The sequence below is a fragment of the Myripristis murdjan genome, chromosome 9 (assembly GCF_902150065.1).
Source record: "Myripristis murdjan chromosome 9, fMyrMur1.1, whole genome shotgun sequence".
NCBI classification, from domain to species: domain Eukaryota; kingdom Metazoa; phylum Chordata; class Actinopteri; order Holocentriformes; family Holocentridae; genus Myripristis; species Myripristis murdjan.
In genome coordinates this window covers 8,500,693-8,517,040 of record NC_043988.1, presented here as the reverse complement: position 1 = coordinate 8,517,040, position 16,348 = coordinate 8,500,693, and the positions used below count along the sequence as shown (strand labels likewise).

Here is a 16,348-nt window from a genome sequence, read left to right as displayed (position 1 = left end):
ATGAAAGAATGGCTTGTTCTAAAGAGCTCACTGAATTCCAGCGTGGTGCTGTAATAGTAATGTAATGGGATGCCACCACTGCGACAAGTCCAGTTTTGGTGAAGTTTCTTCCCCCCTTGATATTCCCTGATCAACTGTAAGTGGTATTATTGCAAAGTGGAAGAGTTTAGGAACCACAGGAACTCTGCCACCAGGTGGCAGACCAGGTAAAGTTACAGAGGTCGCCGAATGCTGAGGCGCCTAATGCGAAAAAATGGCCAACGCTCTGCTGACTCAGTAACCTCAGAGCTCCAAACCTCCTCTGGCATCAACATCAGCACAAAAACTGAGTGCCAGGAGCTCCATGGCCGAGCAGCCGCATGCAAGCCTTACATCACCAAGCACAACGCCAAGCGTCAGATGGAGCGGTATAAAGCACGCCACCTCTGGACTCTGGAGAGGTGGAAACATGTTCTGTGGAGCAACCAATCATGCTTCTCTATCTGGCAGCCGGACTGCATTGTGCCAACGGTAAAGTCTGGTGGAGGAGGGATAACGCTATGGGCTTGTTTTTCTGGGGTCGGCCTCGGCCCCTTAGTTCCAGTGAAGGGAAATCTTAATGCTTCAGCTTACCAAGACATTTTGGACAATTCTTTGCTTCCAACTTTGTGGGAACAGTTTGGGGAAGACCCTTTTCTGTTCCAGCATGACTGAGCCCCAGTGCACAAAGCAGCTCCATATACACATGATTGGGTGAGTTTGGTGTGGAAGAATCTGACATCCAACCCCTGCGGGATGAACTAGAACAGAGATTGTGCACCAGGCCTTCTCATCCAACATCCGTCTTCCCAGAAAAGTGGAAACTGTTCCAGCTGCAAAGAGGGGATCATCTCAATACTAATGCTAATGGATTTAGAATGGGAGGTCATAAGCTCCTGTAGGTGGAATGTGTAGGTTGCCCAATACATTTTGTCCATATAGTATAGGTACACCGCATCAGTATAGATCACAATCAAAATACATTAGATGTTTGATGTATGACAATTTATTTTCCTGGCTTCGTTTTGCGTTCAGTGGGAGAACATCTAAAGTGCCTTACTTTTTTTTTCAATGGTCACTTCATTATCCCTTGTATTTTTGTTTTCAGTAGCCTTGGGATAATTGCAGTCCAAGGGGAATAAATAGCTTCTCATTTCATTTCAAAAAGCAAGCAAAAAAACAAACACACACTGCAGAGACAGTTGTAGAAGAGGACACTATTTTGTCTTCTTATATAAGAAAGTGTACCTGCTCCTTCTTTTTCAGATTGTAGTGATGTGCAGTTTGTTCAGTTCAATCCTTGCATGTTAAAAACAGAAATTCCTGAGGTTGACTGACACATTACCATCATATCTGTGATTTACTTTCATATCTTGTTTTAGAAAAAAAGAAAAAAGTTGGTAATTGTTGGGTAGCTGAAGTAACTTTTGTTGAAGAATGCCATTTCATTAACACATAAATAAAATGTAAAGAACAGTTGTTATGTTTAAGAGAAAAGAGAGAGGGGCCCAAACTGAGAATGTGGTGGTTAAAGTTAGGAGAAAGACGCCCAGGGATGACTGATCATGGATAATTCATGAAGCTGGGGGCAGAAGGTAAACAATATGAAACAGTGTCTACCAGATTCTTCCTGAGTGTGCCTGGGTGCATGACAAGACTTTGGTGCCAAGGTAACCAAGTTCAAATTCAAGTTCAGCAATATTGTCATGTGTATTGTAGATACAATCAAATTCTTGTGCTCCGGTTCTCCCTGCCTTAACACAAAGGACACGCCATCCCAGAAAAACAGCACTGCAAACCTACACAGACTATGTACACAATGAATCACTGTGGTGTTGTTTGCAAATTGTTTGTGAATTTTATGATGCTGTTGTTGTCATATTTAGCATCACAATCAACACAGTGTAAACAGATGGTATAATTGTCATGACCCCTGTCTTGAACTCTGTTTTGGAGCTTGGTTTTTCCTTGTATAGTTTCTATTGTGTGCCTGTGTTTCTAGTTGTTTGCCCTTTTTGTCCTGCTCTGTGTGTCCCTCGTGTGTTTCACTAGCCTAGCCCTGCTTGTTTACTCCTCCATACCTGCCCTGAGTTTAGCCTCATTAGTCCTGCCCTGTTCCTGGTGTTTCCTAGCCAATCAGCACGCCTCATGTTTTTGTGGTCTTGTCACCTGTGTTGTGTTTGCCCATTAGTTCAGTTAGTATTTAAGTCTTGTTTTCAGTTCTTTGTCTTGTCATTATGTTTTCCATGGTCTATGTTATTGGGTACCTGTCTGCCTCATGTTCTTCATTAATAAATAAATATCTTCACTTCAGCCAATCCTGCCTTGGTCTTCTGGTCCTCCCATTCAGCCTCACATGACAACAATAGGTGTCTGTGACAGCAGCCACAGAGGATTGCCGTTCCTAAGAACTAATGTAGATTAGTATGTTTTCCTATTCTCACATTCTGGGGTCTATAAGTGTCTATACCTTTTTGCATTAATGGTTGTATCTATAAAAGAGCAAAGCCTTCTTTGCACAGTCACAATAAAGGAAGGAGAGCACAGCTTTCTTCCATTCAGCTCCATGGTAGCTGCACTGTCCTGCTGTGGTTACTCTTTATGTGCATCACATTTGGTGTGTTTGCCAGCAGTGAAGGGATTACACCCTGAAACATCAAAACGGCACCAGAAATGCAATGTAAATCACCAATCAGTTTTCTAAAGTGTAAATGTCTTCTAGGTATATATTTTCTTTATGAGCTGCTGCCCGTATGTCTATCTGATCTGGAGATTTGAAGTGACAACTTCCTAGGTACCAGGCTATTCTTCTAACCTACAGGTTACTGCCACCCCCCTGTGTTTAAACATAACAAATTTGGGCTATAAATAGTTAATCATCTGATACCTGTATCCTTGCTTAACTCACCATGAAGGACGTCCTCTCATGCTTAGGCTAGGGTAACCAGCATACAGTACTGTGGCAGAGAGCAGTTTCTGCCTGACCTGCTCCAGCAGTGACAAATGCTAAAAGCCTGGATTAAGAACTGCCCTGGGCACCATGAGCACCATGGAATATGATCTCCTGTCTCAAAGGGAATGCGTGACCTATAAGGTATTGTGTCACAAAGACTTTTACTTCTCAACTTTAGAAATGGGATAGCACCTGGAACATTTCTAACATCTTATACCACTGGTAAAGAAAACAACAATTCTATATGTGCGGAGTATTTCTTACACTGACACACTAACATGGGTGCAACATGTTGTAGCATGCTGTGCTGTCATTGTGGTGTAACTTCAATAGACACATTGCATGTTTGCAATGTATGAGGCTTCCATGGGAAAGAAACATGCTGCTAGGAACCCACTCTGGGAAACTGTAAAAATAGAGTGTTTGAATCTCTGTAGATATTTTGGAAAGTGTAAACACATTACTGAAACAGCTTCTGTAGTGAGTCAGCACTTAATGACTCATCTTTACACATGACCTGTCTGTTGTATACAGTAAGAGCACTTCTTTTTATTGGTTTCCCCTCTAGGAAATTAAGGACATAACTGACAACACTAACCAGAACACTATGCTAAAAAATGAAAAGCCTCAGATTCTTAGGGAAATCGGCCAAGATTCATAACTCTGTAATATAACTCTGAAGCTTACTGTTCATCAGCTAGATTTAGTGCTTCAGCCTTGTGAAGCAAGTTTACCACCAACTCCTGTGTTTTCTTTGAGGATACAATAGTTACCATTTGACAATTTAAAATACTAAATGAGTCATCACCAGATAAAATATAACTTGAAAGTGAGATGTTGTGGGAGAATTTATGCATGGCTCACATCCAGTTTGTGCTTGACTTTACTTGTGTACAAGGTAAACACGAAAAGGGACAAGGTGTTCCTGTGTCAGCGGAAACCAGCTTTCAAGTGAAGCTCCTGCTGAGTCTGACAGACTCTGGTGTAGAGGTTGTTGAAGTCAGGATGAAACTGCAACATGAGAGCATCTTTACTTCTTTAATGTGATGTTTTTCCGGATAAAGTTCGCCCTTTTCACCTCAGTGCCATGTTTCAAGTATATCAGCAAATGTGAGGGAAGTTGGAACTTCTGAATATGGTTTGTTGGACTTCCAGCTACGGCTACCGGGTGAGGAAAAGTTAGGTTTGGGCATAAAAAACACCTGGTTAAGGTAAGGGAAAGGTTGGGTTTAGGCATAAAAACCAAAAAACTGGACATGGTCTCAATCATGCACAAATGACAATCCAAGGCATGCAGGACTCACCTATGAAGTGAGACGACCTGCACACTCACTTGACGCACAAATGGTTAGGTTCCTTGCTTCCTCTGGAAATGGGAAACCCAGGGTTCCTGCTTCAGAGTCATGTGGTTTCTATGCATGGCTCTGGCTAGACCATTTTCCCATGTTTGGTTAACTGACATCATGAAGGGGATTAGACCTGGAAGTGCCATTGAGTGTAATATTATATCTCCTATATAAAAATACTATTTTAGTTTTTGAGTATTGAATGAAATGACATAGAGATCAGATCGGTAAGAACAACATAACTCAGGCATATATGAAATGTTTTATTGTAGCTACTGAGATTATTTCCAGCTGTGAATGTGATTAAGGCTTCTCTATAATATAAAATAATATTTTTTTATAGAAGAGTTATAACACTGGAGTCTATGACACTTCTCCCCCTAATCCCTGTCAAGATTTCAGTTAACCAAACATGGTCGCATAAGTGACTAAGGGGAATAGGATATTAGAAAAGGACATACCGCAAGGAGGAATCACTCAAAAGTGTAAGCCAAAAGGATATCAGTTAGAGAAACAACAGCAGCTTTATTTGACAAGAAAGGTGGAGGCGTAGGTTTTCTCCAAAAATCTGTCATGCTTTTATAGGTTGGAAGTTACATAGGCCTCCTTGGTCAAGCTGAGGTCACCAGAAAAAAACAGCCTACATTTTCCCAAAGTAATGAAGTTTTTATAAACTGTCAAACAGCCATAGAATATGGCAGCTATAATGACCTAAGACGACATAAAGGCATTTTTTTTTTTTTTTTTTTTTATCTCAGTTTGAATTCTCTCCTGCACAACAGAACCAAACAGAGTTATCACCTAAAATCTTGTTCACAGTGCTATTATTAGGTGGAATGAAGTGCTCCTGATCAGCAATATCAGGCAGGTGGACAAATGAGCAGCAAAACTGCAAAACTACTGCTGCTGGATTATGCAGTTTCCAGGTGTGAAAATCCATGAGCATCCAATCGAGATCTTGCAGCAGACAGAATATTTGCCTGGTTACTTAAGCTTTTAAAAAATATGTGTTTTGAGGTGCTCTGCTGTACATTGGTGACGGAACAACTGTGCCATTCAAGAATCAAGAACAGAACCACCTAGATGCACAGTGCTTTGATAACTGCATAGTGCTGCCAATAGGATCTAGGTTGATGAGATGTAGGAAGCTCATTATATTTTTCTGGCTGGATTTCTCATTTTCTTCAGTTCAAGAAATGAGGTGATGTACACAGATATAGATACAATCAATGAACAATCTATAGAAGTATCCTACTTTTTCTGAATGGACGTCAAAGTGCAGTTTTTAATTGTTCACATGAATACCCCTTGCATTTTTCTTTAAAAACTAACACAACAGGATACTAATGCAGTAATAATAGGGACAGAAAACAGAGGCAGGCTGTTTGAATAGCTTTGAGGTAATTGCATTTTCCCAGTGGCGTTTTGTCCTCCATGGAGCAGAAAGCAGCCACCAGTTCACCTCAAGGCCGCCTCCTCCGCCTGTTGCTCCGCTGGTTTTCCGGACACGCCGCACCTCCCCTCCAGCCAATCAGCGGCAGAGCTCGAGGATGACGTCTGGCAACTGCCAACTCAAATTACTTTGAGGAAGCTGGAAGTTCCCGGACACTCTTTTACAGTCCACTATACATCCTCGTAAAGGTGTATTTTGACCCACGAAAAGCGACACTTTTAAGACGCGGGTCTTAGCTAAAGAGTAAAGACTACTTAATTAAATTATTAACAAACCGCTCTGTCGTGAGGAATCTTTATCTTGGTGTCAAGTAGTAGGAGAGGGCGTAAAGTTACACATCAGCGGCGATGATAGCCTCGCATCTTCTGGCGTACTACTTCACGGAACTCCATCATGACCAAGTACAAAAAGTGAGTATTAAGCTGTAAAATAGACACGTAGGTTTCTAAGGAGGGCATTTTCTGTATCAAGCGGGACCTCAGGGCTTGTAGCACCAGTGTAACGTAGTGAGGGTCGGGTTCGGCCGGGGGTTCAAGCCGCCCGACAGCACGTAAGACAGGCAGACACGTGTGATGCCGCCCCGCGTCTCTCTTCACCTCACAGGCGCGTTGCGTCACACACTTCCCGGTAGTCCTCAGATCTGTCTGACAGATGACATATTAAGGCTCTACAAATAGACACACACTTGGACAAAAGCCCATACCCACATTTCCCTTGTCCCTGATATGATAGTGGTTACCCAAGGGGGTCCTGAGGAGCATCAGGGCGCCCTGAGGATGTTCCAGGACCCCCCCCCCCCCCCTCCCTCACCCCTCCTTCCTCACCCCTCCCTCCTCACCCCTCCTTCAGCAAGGGGAGGAGTGGTTTAACCCCTTAATCCCCGATTTCCCCAGAGTTAGATATTTCCCCCCCACAGTGTGCATCACATACATATTCCTTATCTGCTGTTTGTAACACTTCACTGAAGCTACATCAATCTCATACTGGAGCTTTGATTCCAAATTTATAGCTGAAACCTTACACCAAATACAGAATATCTAAATGTTTTCTGTAATTCAGTCTGCCATATTTGGTGTCCTTGTAAACGCTGGGATTTTCTCTAGAACTGAAAGTTCTGTGAGTTTGAGCAAAGCTCGGTCGCACAGCATGCATTTGTAATGACAAGCCCACTGATGAGTCCGGCGGAGTCAAAAAGATTAATTTCACTATTATTTCACCCATGACACTTGTGGAGTAATGAATCTTTTGATCCTAAGTTTCACTTCTTATCTTTATGCAGTCTCATCTAGAGACAGTGATGTAACTCTGTACCTAAGTCATATTGAACTTAAAACGACCCATTGCATGAAGTGGTAAATGAAAAATGAAATGGCAGTGAGATGTAATTATTATTCATATTGCAAAGTAGTGTCCTCTCCCTAAACTGGGGGTCTGCAGCCTGCAGCTCTGGAGCCGCATGTGGCTCCTCAGCCTCTCTTCAATGGCTCCCTGTCGCTTTGACAAAAAAATAACACAAATAAATAAGTTATTTCTATTTAGATTTTGTTGTACAGTGGACAGTTTTCATATCTTGGAGTTTGAGGTAATCCCGTGTCACTGAAATAAGAAAATGTCTAATTTTAATCAACAAAAATATGTGTCACATCCTGCTGTGTCTGCGGCCAGCATCTGTCCCTGCAGTTGGCTAATCTGGAGTTTCTGACCTGCAGCCCCGGCCCCTGGGGAGCTAACCATGGATAAATCCAAAAAAAGAAAAGTCTCAGAGGAAAAGTTAAATTTTGCGTGGAGAGATTAATTTGCTTCAAACTGCTACAGACTGGCCTATCCTTTATGTTTACTCTTTTCAGCTATATGTTTTATTTATTTCAAAGTGTGCTCCTTTTTATTTTAACCATTTTCCACAAATATGTCTCGATTCCAATATGGTTCTGTGTTTATTTCAAAGTAGGCCTCCACATGCCAGCTTTTTTTCTCCTCTTCTTTGTTTTAACAGATAAAAGTAGCAATAACATGTCAACAGTTTTCTCTATTGTTGTTCCATAATTTCATATATGCAACAAACTATAGTTTTTGTGTATGTAGTATAACTACATACACAACTTAGTGTTATCAGATATGTTTTGTGGCTACAGATGAATTGTATTTGGTGGAAGAGGGGGGAAAATAGCTTTTTTGATAGTAAAAGTTGCTGACCTCTGCCCTAAACATACAGATGTTATAGTAGTTAACTTTATTTATGTAGCACTCATCTAAAAATAAAGTGTGTACACTGCTCTGCAAATCATAAAATGAAACTGCATTTAAAAGAAAAAAGTTTTTACCCTATAATAACATAAAAGCACACTAGATGAAAAAGTGAGCAAATATAAAAACAATACATACAAATCAGTAAAAGTAAGTTTTAAGAAGTGATTTACAAGATGATACTGAATTAGGAAAGCTTAAAGTGACAGCTCAGATTTTTACCCATAGAGTCGTATTTGTTGCTCTGCTCGAGTGTAAAACATCCACCAGGTTTGGTCCACTAACTCCTTCCCTGTCGCAAAAACGAGAGCTTCACTGGAAGCTACAAAATGAGGTAGAGATAGATCAGACAACAACACAACACGATTTAATGGTGATACAAAGCTGAAAAATTGTTTACAAGAATGCAGAGCACATGTTAGTTTTAATTTCATCTTTGAGCACTCTTCAGCCAGCTTTATCAAGCTGAAATAATTACTGATTTTTCTCAGTACTGATGTCAATGAAAAAACAAGCTGCCACAGTTCACCATGGTGAAACAACACACTGTGCGTCATTTAGCAGCACAGAAGAACAGCTGCATCCTCTGGTGAAATCAGTCACTTACCTAATAAGCCTGCCCTTAACATTACTACAACATTACAACACTACAGCAATTACTATAACATGCTGAAAGGGCTTCATGCCTCTAATGCTGCAGTGGCAGGAACTTTGTGACCAAATTGTCATTCATTCTTTTTCGTTAAGTAATTTCATCTACAATAATAAATTAAAAAACAATCAAACAAACAAACAAACAAAAAAAAACAGAACAATAAAAACATTTGTGAAGCTGTAAATAAATAAAAGCGCCTGTCTGTCATATGCATTTATCAGAATTAGAGTCTGTTTTCCAGCTACAAGAGATATGCTGGAAGTAGTTGTGGTTTTATAACCTGTTTGGTAACAGAGAATATACTGAAACCAAGGACAGCAGGAACCTTGGGAAAGAGGCAGTGCAAACAGCTTTATTAATTAACCCATTGTGGGATTTCTATTAGGCATTGCATGAAGAACATGTGAAGGCATAAATTGTAAAGGGCTGTGTGTAAATCGAATTGTGGCAAGTAATTGACCTTTCTGATTGCTTCAGATACTCTGAATAGTCCTCACTGTTGTTGCTATTCTTTCTATTTGCTACTGCCAAACCCTCTTTTATAGCGGGTACAGCAACCAAGAAGAGAATTTATGTGATGTTCTTGGAACAACACGTATTGTTTATTTGCATTGTATTGTATTGCATGTATTGTTCAAATGCAGCCTAAGCTAACCTAAGACTGCATTTTACACAGCTATTCACATTCTTACAGTTACCATATTTTTTTATTAAGCCTATTTTTGTATATTAAAAAGATTTCAATTAGAATTTCATTAAAAAATGGGAATCTCCTTCATTTTATTATATTACAAAATATTAGACATATCATTACATTTAAACATACTGTTGCCTGTCTTATACAATAATGCCACAGCCACACCATTTATGCTACATAATTCTCCCCCCATTCAATACAGAATTTGTTTCTTAGAGTAGATAAAATTAGAAAAAAATACATTATTTGTAAAGTTTTGTTGTGGCTGCTTAAAAGTACAGACCTTGGGCTACACAATCCATTTATGAAAGTAAAAGCACAGTGACAGGCCCATACTGAGTGTCATGACATTGGATTGCACAATACGTTTTTCTGCTGTCTTATTCTGAGAGCGCTGTCTCATGCCATTTGCTGTCTCCAGTTTCAGATTGTAGTGTTGTAAAGTTTGTTCAGTTTGCTCCTTTAATGTACAAATGTCCTGCCCTGCAAGTCTACTTGATATTTCATCAGCATGCTGCCTGGGGGCATGATAACACTTTGGTGCCCAGGTAACCAATTGTAGCAATGTACTGGTTCTGGCTTTAATGGTTCAGCAGACTGGTGTTTTGTGGTTTTGATATTAAAAGTTTATATGTACAGACACAGTATTGTGGAGTCACTTATTTTAGAACGTAGCTATAAAACCCTATTGAAATAAGCACAGTCATTGTCATTGTTCTCCTAGAGCTTACTTTTATGATGAGGACTTTTTTTACAGGTCTTTGGCTCTTATTCATTTTATCCTCACTGGCTTATCTGGTATTTATTCGGTTAGCTGTAGTCAGGATTGTTTTACTTCATTGTTGTTTCTGTTTTATTTTATTGTTTCTATGTCATTTGTTTTCTAAACTGTGTGCCTGTAGAGCCCTTTGAGAGTGTAACTTTGGGTAGGGCTCTAAATAAACTGGAATTTGAACAAGTAGCTCTGCTTTTTGCTGCCATGCTTGGTGGCACCGTACCAATCCAAGCTCAAAATTTATCAGTTATATTCTGCTTTACTGAGATTGAGGCTCTAGGTTTTTTTTTTTTGTTTTTTTCCCCAAGTTGCATCAAGCCAGGCACCAAGAGTCAAGAATTAGGCTACTTCTAAGGGAAACACGTAGCTTATTGTCTCTTCCCTTGCTCTTCTCTCTTAGTTAGTACACAGCTTCAGGCTCTTGGTCAGAGCATGAGCTGAGCAGTCCCCTCCAAACGTATCTCGTGTTTGAACCACAGTGTCTTCCTGTCCCACCACATGTTTGTCGAGGTTGAGTGTGTTTTGCAAGTCAGTGTCAGTTCCTGGTATTCAGTGTGGGACATCAGCTGTTGTGGAAGTGTGCTCCTTGTCCTGGAGCCAGCAGGGGCGGGGCGGGCAGAGCCCAGCAGACATATCATTTCTACTCTCAATTCAGTGTTGAGGTCACCGTGTTCAGTATGCTACTCAGCCGATGGGTAGATAACCGAGAGGGAAGGGCATATATTTCGGTTACTGTTTTGCTGAGAGGTGAATGTACTTAGAGGAGAATATATCTGCATACACCCTCCACTACACCACAGTCTCAAATGTGGTATAGGCCTGAGCTGATTTCTGGTATGGCGCTGTATTCCTTATAGTGGAGTGTGCATGGCATTTAAGCCGTTTTTTCTTTCAAATTTCTTGTTTGAACTTTTATTGCAAGAGAAGACAAAAGGTAACAGCTGCATATGAGGCAGTCATATGTTTTTTGAGGGTGTAAAAGGTGTTTTGTATTTTCAGTTGGAATATCTCAACAAAGCCCTAAAAGAGTATTTTCTGTGAAACCCCTCAAAAATATGAACGTACCATTTTGATAAACACATTTTTGATGATTGCACTGCTACATGAATGTTCTTCAAGGACAAGTTGCATAAAAGAGCACTCTTACATTATATTATATTTGACAATTTATCCATACCTCATTCAAAAATTGAAATAGCCAACCTGTTGGAGTTCATCATCTTGCTCATGGACACTTTGATAGTTTTTGTTCATTAATATTTTGTACAAGCCAAAACATGAGTTTGCAAAAGCCAGAAATTTTAGCACCTGCCAAAGTAATTACTGGGCCTATGTACAGATGTGGTCCTAAACTGTTAATCTGTGCATACAGATTTGTAAGGACTGAAAGTTGAGAATTTAATGTAATAGCCTATATGCCATGATGCCTTGGGATATGGCCTGTCACATGCTCACCATTGTTTCTGTTTTAGCTTATTAGATTATAATTAATGATTGTTATGTCATTGCTTACACAGTGGTTTGTGTGGCTTACCAACTTCATTGGTGTGCCAATTTCCTTCCAAATGTGGAAGTTATGTCTGTAGCTATGGAGTCCAGCTGTCACAAGCTTGTGTTCTTTTCTTTTCTTCCATTAAAAATTTTCTTCGTGAGCCTGAAATTACATCACCTGAAAGCAGTGTTTGTCTATCTCTCTCAGCTGTTCTGCTTTCAAGAAAAAACTGGCCACATGTGTAGCATTTACAATAAATAAAAAAATAAAATACAATAAATTAACTTATTCATTCATAAATTGATGAAAGTATAACTTCTCCTCCTCCATGGTTCAGGTGGACAAATATCTGTACCACCTGCGGCTGTCAGATGAGACCTTGATGGATGTGTCAGTGAGGTTTCGACGGGAGATGGACAAAGGCCTCTGCAGAGACACCAACTCCACAGCCGCTGTGAAGATGCTGCCCACTTTTGTGCGCTCCACTCCTGATGGGACAGGTAACTGGACTCTGACGAGTACAGAGAGATTTCTGTAGCTGTCACAGTACTTGCATGTTAGCATTTATGTGTATGCTGCTTTGCAGTATGATTAAAATCACAGAATCACTGCCATACTTCAGTCTTGGACATAATGAGTGATAACAAGGAAAAAAAGAAAAAGGGAATACAACCGCATTAAAGAGGACTGTGTGGTTGCAGAAACATAAAGCTAGAACTTGGAAAATTCAAGCAAAAGCAAGACCATTTTATCTAAATGAAAAAAAAAAAAATTAAATGGCCCTTCTTCAAATGCCTTACCAATGTGTGTTTGGCCCACTCATCTTCAGCAGGATATTTATTTTCATCAAATGAGCAATACGAATCCTGTGAAAAGGAGAAATGTGGCAGGGTCAATGGGCAGAAACTGATTTTTCACCACACAAATGTGCGTTGAATAACAGCTGATGTACCAATGCCATTGCCCTGCGAAATAAAGAAATGGTTAACACTTGGTTCTCAAAATAATTCTCACCGACATGATGTTCAGTGGATAATAAACAGAGAGTGAGTGAGTGGAAGTGGGCATGTCTGCTCCCTCACAACAGATAATGTCCTAGCAGTTAGAAATACTTCCTGACTTGTCAGGCTAAGCACCTGATATTAAGCATCATTATTTGTATGTCACTGACATGACAGGCTCACAGCTAAATCTGTCCAGCTGAAGTCTAACCAAATGATTCAAGTTGTTTTTTCAGTTTTACACTTAATTTTCTGTAACTTTTTGTCTTCATGACATTGTTATGAGTCAGAACATTGCTACTGTTGATATTTATGAAGTCATTATTGTGTCCCCTCATGCATTTCTGCTTCCCTGTGGGGCAGACTCTATTAGTCACAGTGCTTCTGATGTTGTCATTGAAAAGAAAAAGGAGGAAGAGGGGGCCATCCCTTTTGACTGGGGCATAGGTTTTCTTAATACACCTTAAACAGTTTCAAAAGAAACAGACTTGCTGGCATACTTCTGTCTACCCATGTGACCTTGTACCTACCTTGTAACTAAACTAGATGTGAGCACAGGTGGGTCCACTTGCGGGGCATTTCTGCCTGATGCTGATGATAGTGCCATTGTGCCAACTTCGGGCTCGTCAGCTGGGAGCCACCTCTCACTGATGTTTCACTCATTCAATCCCAGAACATGTCGAGGGGGTGGAGCAGCAGTTGAGGCATCTCCCTACCACCCCCTGCAGTCAGCTGTAGGGTCCTTGCAGGGTTTCCTCCAGGATTTTTTGAAACTGTGGGGGAGGGCTTCAGCGTCAGCGCCAACTCCACCCTCCAACCCACCCACCCACCCACACACACACACACACACACACACACACACACACATTTCATAATATGTTAAATTATTATTTTTTTTTAAATGTAAATTACTTATCAAATAACAATGGGCTACCAGTGAATGAGCAGTAGTATGCATGTGATAACATAGATTGAAAAATAAGCTGAAGTGATACCGCTTCTCTGAATAGACAAGCTAAGCCAGTGTGCTGCTGTTAGCCAGTGAAAATAGACCGGAGTAGCAACTCTTCGCTTTGTTACACAATCTATGTCAGTGTGCTGGGGTAGCCTGGAAAGTTTCTTTGCCTTTTGGACTCGAACGGTGCCGGTGCTTTCTTGATGGTTTCTTGGTGGTGCAGGTGCAGGTGAAATGACTGGAGGGGTTGTGCCACCCAGATTTGCTTCTCTCCATGTAATTTCCCCAGACATACGTTCATATTCCACACAAAAACAGCATTTCATTCAAATTATGTCAAATTCCACGATATTCTGTGTTAAAAATAGATTCCATTTTATTTAGCTAATTGAAATTATAGGGCCCTACAATGTTAACATTAACGATAACATTAGGGTCGTTTTTACAGGCTTGAACAAAAAAAAAAAAAAAAAAGGATTAAATATAATCTTGCCTAGGTACCTTTCTCTTGCCCATTTCTCTCCCTCTGCGAGCGTGCAGTGGTAGAATCAAACAGGCGGGTGATGACTCCGGTGTTCATTTTTCAAAATAAAGTTAATTGCAGTGTAGTGTAACATTTCATGATATTTAAATATTTGAATCATTTCAAACTCTGATTATAGTAAGTATATGTGCGCAAATACAGGCTATATATATGTGTATGTATATCCATTCATACAATATACTTTAAATTCTTTTTAACATCTGAAAAAAAAAATCATCATTCAAAAGGTGTGGCGGCTTTTATTTTGCCGGTGTGTTTCAAATTTGGTTTCTGGGTGTCACAGAGTTGGCAGATCTCCTCTGAGCTTTTTTTTGTTTGTTTGTTTTGCATGCATGATACATGGAATTGCTCTTAGTAAAATGTGACTCCCTTGTGTATGTGGATGTTTGTGTGTGTGTGTGTGTGTGTGTGTGTGTGTGTGTGTTTGTGTGTTTATTTTGTTTCTTTTTAAGAAAAAGGCAGCTTCCTGGCTCTTGACCTTGGTGGATCGAACTTCCGGGTGCTCCTGGTGAAAGTTTCAGTCAACGGCAAACAAAAAGTGGAGATGGAAAATCAAATCTATGCAATTCCTGAGGACCTCATGAGAGGCAATGGCTCTGAGGTTAGAGGCCATACACCTACACACACTCACACACACATACACAAACTAAAGGAGTGCACTGCTGTAGAATGCTGTAATATTTGTTTGACTGAATACAAGACACAATTCTCTTTCCTTGGCGTGCCATTAATCTGCCAACGGATGTGCCTGGCACATATGTTAACTTTTGAATATCTGGCAAGAAGACATGTAACCATGTTTGAATTTGTGGCAACAAGACATGACTGGTTGTCCCTAGCAGAAAAAAATGGGGTGAAAAAAAAAACAACCACGATTCCTCACTGAAGCAGCTGTTGATCACTTGTGGCCCCATCCAGCCAGTTAAGGGGACTGAGGATTTAGCACTCAATTGCTGTATAAAACAGGTTTTCCAAAGGTTTTGAATCACTGCAACCCCAAGTGGTCCTTGATCATGCAGTCATAACTGTGTACAAAAATATTAGGCTCATAGGCCAAGTAGTATGCAAGATAAGCTCGAGATGAGTACAAGCACATATGAACACATGCACACATAGACAGATACACACACAATGACACGACTAAATGCATGATCTCCTCCCGGCTGGTGGAGATAACAAACACTCTCCATACTGAGGATGAAACTTCCTATTGCCTGTTAATAACCATCGTTTTCTTTGTCTCATAGCTGTTCGACCACATTGCTGATTGTCTGGCTAATTTCCTGGACAACTTGGGAATAAAGAATAAAAAGCTCCCTCTGGGCTTCACCTTCTCCTTCCCCTGTCAGCAGACCGAGCTTGATGAGGTGAAAGATCCAGGTTTTCTTTTGTTATTTAATGTCTGGGTTTTTTTTTTTTTTTCAGTCAAGCAAATACCTAAAGTGCTGGGTGGGAATTTGACATTTTATATTTTAGTCAGCTGGTGCACTGCAGATAATAAGGCACAATAAGAATTCACACAGTAGCAAGAGTATGCCAGTGAATTCCAATAGTAGTGGCTCGGTTTGCATTATGAGGTTTTATCAGTAAACAAATGTCTGCAGTAGCTAGAAAGCATTGTTCCTCCTAATCAGTGATGCTGTATCAGCTAAGATCTACTTGAAACTGGTGATTTTGAGAGTATGGTGGCTATATTTTGACAGCATAACACAAGGCTGATTTTGGATGATAGTGTTGAGATAAACAATCTAAAAGGTCATTAACTGCACCTTTTCTACTTTTCTATCTATTGTAAATAAGAAAAACCTGTTGCCATTGTTCATTCCATTGTTGAGACTGGCGTAGGAGTATCATGATTCAAGGTTGTTTTAATTACAAGTCAGTGAATTAATTACTTTTTCATTTTTGTGTTTTGTCACATAAATGGCCACATGATTGCTTGACACATTTTATGACTTAAACGTAAAATGGGTTTAGATTATTAAGCTATGATTGTAACAAACACAATGAGAACATGCCTCTCTGATGTATTCTGATATATGGGTACATATTTTATGTGCTATTCTATGTGCAGAGTATTCTGGTGTCTTGGACCAAGGGCTTCAAGGCGAGTGGAGTGGAAGGAAAGGATGTGGTCAGCCTCCTGAGGAAAGCCATCAAAAAGCGAGGGGTGAGAATATATTCAATATGATCCATGGCTATGTATCTAGCTGGG

At 40.2% G+C, this 16,348-nt stretch overlaps 1 protein-coding gene across 2 annotated transcripts in view; it reads left to right on the top strand.

The window, feature by feature from the left end:
• The first annotated feature begins 3,015 nt into the window (after positions 1-3,015).
• The window catches only part of hk2 (hexokinase 2), a 57,753-nt gene continuing 44,420 nt past the window's right edge, over positions 3,016-16,348 (top strand). The window contains exons 1-5 of one of the 2 annotated variants that reach the window (XM_030060235.1): positions 3,016-3,112; positions 11,971-12,133; positions 14,586-14,734; positions 15,381-15,500; positions 16,208-16,303. In XM_030060235.1, coding sequence (XP_029916095.1) covers positions 3,059-3,112; positions 11,971-12,133; positions 14,586-14,734; positions 15,381-15,500; positions 16,208-16,303 — 582 coding nt within the window. In that variant the 5' untranslated portion in view covers positions 3,016-3,058. Of the gene's footprint in view, positions 3,113-5,915; positions 6,181-11,970; positions 12,134-14,585; positions 14,735-15,380; positions 15,501-16,207; positions 16,304-16,348 lie in introns of those variants that run through there. The other variant, XM_030060233.1, reaches the window with a different exon arrangement.